The sequence below is a fragment of the Nilaparvata lugens genome, chromosome 2 (assembly GCF_014356525.2).
Source record: "Nilaparvata lugens isolate BPH chromosome 2, ASM1435652v1, whole genome shotgun sequence".
In the NCBI taxonomy this organism is placed as follows: Eukaryota; Metazoa; Arthropoda; class Insecta; order Hemiptera; family Delphacidae; genus Nilaparvata; species Nilaparvata lugens.
The window spans coordinates 89,680,343-89,686,438 of NC_052505.1; the positions used below are offsets into that span (position 1 = coordinate 89,680,343).

At 34.5% G+C, this 6,096-nt stretch overlaps 2 protein-coding genes across 2 annotated transcripts in view; one reads left to right on the top strand and one right to left on the bottom strand.

Annotated features, from left to right (window-relative positions):
* LOC111062825 (mitochondrial genome maintenance exonuclease 1-like) overlaps positions 1-5,681 on the bottom strand; it is a 24,468-nt gene extending 18,787 nt beyond the window's left edge. Inside the window, exons 1-2 of the mRNA XM_039422053.1 lie at positions 5,669-5,681; positions 5,172-5,176 (exon numbers count right to left, since the gene is read on the bottom strand). The gene's annotated coding sequence lies outside the window, so the exon portion shown is untranslated. The remainder of the gene's footprint in view (positions 1-5,171; positions 5,177-5,668) is intronic.
* Positions 358-3,407, top strand: LOC120350038 (probable U3 small nucleolar RNA-associated protein 11). Its single transcript, XM_039422056.1, has 2 exons — positions 358-442; positions 2,604-3,407. Exons 1-2 carry the CDS (start codon positions 392-394, stop codon positions 3,360-3,362), a joined length of 810 nt encoding a protein of 269 aa, XP_039277990.1. The 5' UTR covers positions 358-391; the 3' UTR covers positions 3,363-3,407.
* Positions 5,682-6,096: the final 415 nt, after the last annotated feature.

Sequence of the window (6,096 nt, forward strand, 5' to 3'; positions counted from 1 at the left end):
CTATGATGAGAATGTTATACTTTGCTATAATTCAGTCGATACTGCAATATGGCTTAATATTTTGAAGAGGTACCTTCAACTCTCACCTCTCTACACTATTTATTGTACAGAAAATAATTGTCAAGACAATTATATTTGTCAGACAGTATATTACATTGAAAATGAAAAACTGGATAATCCAAGAATATTATTTTGATATCAAAATAATATAGCTTCCATTTTGAAGGTCTCTTACAATTTTTTTTTTACATTTTGTTGAAGGATCCTTATGATTAGAATTAGGTATGTTTAGAAATCCTCGAGTGCAGCATTCATTTATTTTTATTCTTTATTCATTTTCCCCTCTCTTAGTATTGGGGCGCTACTCCTACTGGCGGACAAGTTCTCACTTATGCCAGTAGATTTCCACCAAGCTTATCTATTTGAAGTATTGAATAATAAGGTGATGATAATCCTCAATCCATTCAGTTCGATTGTGCATTATAACTCTTACTAGTTAGGAATAGAAGTATTAATGCTATTATTGTTCAATTTATTATTTTTTAGTAAGGAACTTTCTTTATTTGAATTGATTGTGGTGAATTGCATTTGTGTTTTATAGTTAAATGTTTGTACCTACTTTGTGGAAATAAATTTGAATTTGAAAGTTCAAAGACTAGATAGAATATACTATCACTTATCAAAATAACAATTTAAACTTAAAAAAAACAAACAAATCTCCAATTAAAAATAGGTAGGTAGTCTATATATAGATAGTAATGAAGTAATGAAGGTACCACTGTCTTAAAAACCGAGCTCATGCTCGAGTCTAGAGCTCCGCAAAAGACTAACTACCGTACTTTACCCATGTGGTAAAGTACCAATCCTCAATTTAATCGGAAACTTATGAAAATTGGCAACTTGATGAGGAAACGGTAGTATAAAATTAAAATTGCCTTTTTTGTGTTTATTTTAACTTTCCTATTCTTGATTTTCTTCTTTTGAGAGTTTTGGATGAATAATATCTGCTCTGATTATCCGATTTAATCGCATTTGTTTGGGAAATGTTGAAATAATTTTTCTTTAATTGGCAAAATTTTTCGGTTTGCTTAATTTACTCATAATAGTCATGGATCTGGCCGTGACACCATACGTTAACGTCCCACCTACAAGTGGGCACCTGCTATGCGCATATCCCGTGAAGTGTGTCACGCGAACTACTACCCAACGGAACTGCCAAGTCGGTAGGCGAGAATCCTGGAGGAGTTTAGCTTGCATTGAGTGGAACCACCACTATACAGTTCCGGCGGTACGTTGGCTGGGCAAGTCCGGACGTATCCTCTAACTCGTCTACAGACCAGGAAAAATACTCGTGGTTCCCAATCGTATACGATTTCATGGCAGGCGCTTGCACGTCCACCACGCAGGCTTCCAAAACGCGAACGTTTCGGAAATAAGGACCAGTGAGAGGATTTTTTGACATGCTATGATGCTACTTCAAGAGACGGAGGCGTTACCCGTTTCCCACAGTTTGGGTCGCCAAATATCTCGGGAGTTTCACATGCCTGCTACTTCCAGAGACGGGAGTACCCAGGTTCCCAGTCTCTCACTGGCGACCCTGAAACTCCACCAGATGCTCCACTGTGTCCAGATACTCCCAGATACGAAGAGTTCTGGCGACTCGGTCAAGCCATAAACCTCCCATAGTCTGTAGCCTTCACCCAGCCGTACTGCAATAAGCCAGGCTACTCCCAAGGACGACAGACATCCCTGTGCTATGGCTCCCCCTGGTTGGCATTTTCCCCTTCACCATAAGAACCAGCGCCAGCTACTGTTGGATTCAGTACTTTCTGAGACGGGAGCCAGAACGAATCCCAAAAGAGCTCAGCACGTGAGGGCCATGCCCCTGAGTGGCTCAAGCACCAGCTCTATCCCATCAGGGCCCTGACTTATAGACAGGAAATGTAGGGACGAAAATTTATTGTCAGTCATTAAGAGAGATGTTTGGTAAATGAAAATCATTGGAAATTAAAAGCAATAGTCGCCAGAGTATAGTCACTAAAACAGTAACTTTTGTCTCTACCCTCCTTGTCTGTGAGCAGCTTTTAGTCTCCGTTTAATAATTGCTCTAAAAACAGTTGAAAGCAATCGTACTGTATTAAGTCAACTCTAGGTCTTAAAATCTTGAATAGATCATTTCAAGCTTCATTGAACCTAGCATACCAGGCCTTCATCAAACCTTGCAGTACGAATTAGTTTAGTGCTAGTGTTCAGGTGAAAGTGCAAAAACAGAGTATCATTTTATATAGAAGGTTGATCCAATGGGTCTTACCTTCACCAACATTATGCTTGACAATTCAAGTCAAAATAGAACAGCTTATTACTCTAACCAGGTGCTATAAATATAATGAAAAAATCGTGCAGAGGTTGTAAAAAGGATGTGTTTGAATTAAATAAATAAATGAATAAATGTTTAGAGTACTGACTGTAGAGTTTGACAGTTAAAAATTTTAGCAAAACTCACAAAATTGTTGATTTTTGGTACAAAATGTTGCTTTTCTCTTCAACTGTAATCAGTTAATATCAACTGCATTACTGATTATTTATGTTTTGTGATGTTTCAGGAGAGCAACATGTCGTCGTGGAAGAAGGCATCGAAGACTAATCAGAAAACACACAGAGAACGACACCAACCCGAAGCAAGAGCGCATTTAGGTCTCCTAGAAAAGAAAAAGGATTACAAGAAACGCTCGAATGACTACCACAGGAAACAGAAGATTCTAAAAATATTGAGGAAAAAAGCTCTGAACAAGAATCCAGACGAATTCTATTTTCACATGATCAATTCCAAAATGCTTGCAAGTGGGCACAAGGAGAAGATCAAACCAGATACTCATACTCCAGAACAATTGAAGATTATGGAAACAAAGGATTTGAAGTATGTGAACTACAAAAGAACAATCGAGCACAAGAAAATCGACAAAATGCAATCGACTCTGCATTTGCTGGATTCGGCGAATCAGGTTAGGAACAATCACACATTCTTTGTTGAATCGACCGATGAAGTGAAGAATTTCAACCTAGCTGCCCGTTTGGATACGCATCCCTCGCTTCTCAACCGCAAGACCAATCGCATTCGAAATAGTGATCTGCAAAATCTCAATCTTCCAGACGTCAGCAGTGAAGCTCTTCAAGAAAAGAAAAAGGTCTACAACGAATTGGAAAAACGTTTGAATCGTGAAAAAGAACTGTCAATAATTCAGCAGAAACTTGAAATCAAGAAATTTCTGAAAGACAAAACTGCTAAGAAACCCAAGCAAATCAAGCCTGGTACCAAGGATGCGCCTCCTGTTTATAAGTGGGAGTATAAGAGGAAAAAGTAAAATGTTTTTTGGTGAAGTATAATAAAATTATTATTCTTCTACATATCTGTGCTCCTAATTGGAAATTAGTAGTTCATCATCCCAAAAGTCTTTATCAACTTTGAATAATCTGTAAATTGTGCTTAAAGTTCCAGTTCGTTTTTAAATTCAAATTCAAACTAGACTTATTGGATACAAAACCATACACTTTACATTTCCAATAATACAATACAACTAGGCTAATATCAAGTGGGTGATAGGTATCAAGTGGGGATGCTCCACCTGCATCTGATTCGATCTCCAATTTCATGGTGAATTTTACCATAGACCACCTCTCATTATCATCCGCCCCATTACCCACGCACAAGCCTAGAGCTCATGTGGGCATTACCATAAAAAAACAATAGAAACAAGTAGTGAAATTTGTGAAATTTCGCTAAGTGTAATATATATATATATATATATATATATATATATATATATATATATATATATATATATATATATACATATTTTGCTAAGTGTGATGCACAAATGAGCTCTAGGCTAGCGCGTGGGTGATGAGGCGTATAATTATGAGAGATGAGTGGACCCACAGTTTAAGGTAGATTCCTAACCACCGGGAAGTGATTTTTTAAACTCATGAATCATATTTAGAGGAGTTGGCTCAAGTGGTCACCCTTCCAACGGGAGTAGCAGGCGCATGATTCTAAATTATTTACGTTATGATTTATCAGCGCAAACACAGAGACAAACCGCTTCCAGGTTATAATCCTACATCGAGAATAGGACTTTATTGATGTCTCAACCATACATTAACGAAGATTTTAATTACTCATAGTCCAAACGATTTGTTATAACTGAAAAATTAATCGGTCCATGGTACTCTTTTCAAGGTTTAAAGTTAATTATTTCTATAATAATACTGTGTCTCATTATCTCCATGATTTGTAATGTAATTATCAGATTAATGCCATGTTAATCCAGATTTTGTCAATCTTTCTTAATCCAAACGATTTTTTATAATTTAAAAATCAATCGGTCCATGGTAGATGGTACTCTTTTAAAGGTTTGAAGTTAATTATTTCTATAATAATACTATGTCTCATTATCTCCATTATTTGTGATGGAATTATCAGATTAATGCCAGTTTCTAGGACAACTATTAAATCTAATGGACGGACCATTAAACCTTTACATTCAATATGATTTATGATCTTTGTTAATCCATGAAAAAAACTAATTTCATGATTCTATCTACGATATTCAATTCCTCGTTGATTTAATGGTTCTTTATATTTAATAAGTGTCCTAGAAACCAGGCCTCAATAAAAAATACATTACTGATGATTTGAAATATCATTCAGAAGTGACTCCACTAATAATCGATAATAAATGGAGCTGTTTGAATGAAAATGAGAAAGCATTACAGGATACCCATAGTATTTTCACTCGGCTAGTGCAGATAATAAACAGCATATGGTACATAATTAACGTCAAGAGAACCTCATAAAATATATTTCGCTTTTTAGTATCTCAGTTGAAAACTTTGCGATTTTTTATTATAAAATACAATAGGACTGTTGATATTTTGAATTAAAAACTGCAACTTTTAAGAAGATCATTTATTATTTTTTTATAAAAATAGTATCACAAACATAGCTTATTACAGATAGTAAATTGACTAGATGAATATTAGATCATAATAATTATAATACTTTTTCTTGGATAGATTAACATTCAGAGAAAGAGGTTGATATTAAATCTTTAATCACCTTGTTATTTCAAATACAATATTGCCAAGAAATTAGTTGAAATTCTGTTAAAAACTATTGCTGCTATTATTACACTGACATGATATATTCCTTGGAATTCTCTGTGGACATATTGGTAGTTTGTGATTATTACATATAAGGTAGAACTTTAGTACTGTAAAATTTGTTATATTTTATCATCCAACAATCTTATAGTTTTTTTAATAAGTACCGGCAAATAGCGGTTGAACGTTCGTCGGTTAAAATTTAATCGTGATTAATTCCACTAGAACCAATCAGAGAAGCCGTCTTTTCAAAAAAGCCTTCTCTGATTGGTTCTTGAGAAATTAATAATGGTTAAAATTCAACCGGCTTTTGTGCAACCGGGCCTAAGTCACTGAAAATTACACAAAGAACTTGAATCTATTTTCGAGTAATATTATCAAATCTTTTTAAACTGTATGATGCCGAATGAAAATCCGGAAGTAGAATTAATGTTAGGTAGAGGTACTATAAATAAAATTTGTAAAATTAATTGGAACAGTTGTTAATTTTGCTAAAATTAACGTTCACCAATGACAGGAATAACAAGCATATTAGTGATTCCATAGCCTACTATAGATAGGATAGTAATCTAAAGTAAGCCATGGTGATTCTCGAATACCCACTACAAACGTAAACAATTCAACTTTTCAAGAAACCTGACAAGTTCCACTAGAGCTTAAAATACAAAATTAATTAAAGAATAGATGTATTGGTAACACCTTAAACATTTGACACATTCAAGAAATCAATATAGTAAATCAAGTGTTATTACACTTATATTCTAGCTATGAAAGTTAAGATGTTGAGATCTACATAAAACAACATTAATTATGATTGTTTTTAGGCCTATTATTTGGTAACTTTGTTACTGTATTAATTGATCTCACTTTGCTACTGTAACTTTTCTCTTTCTTTGTTAAACTGAAACCATTAAATATCAGAGTTATTCAAAGATA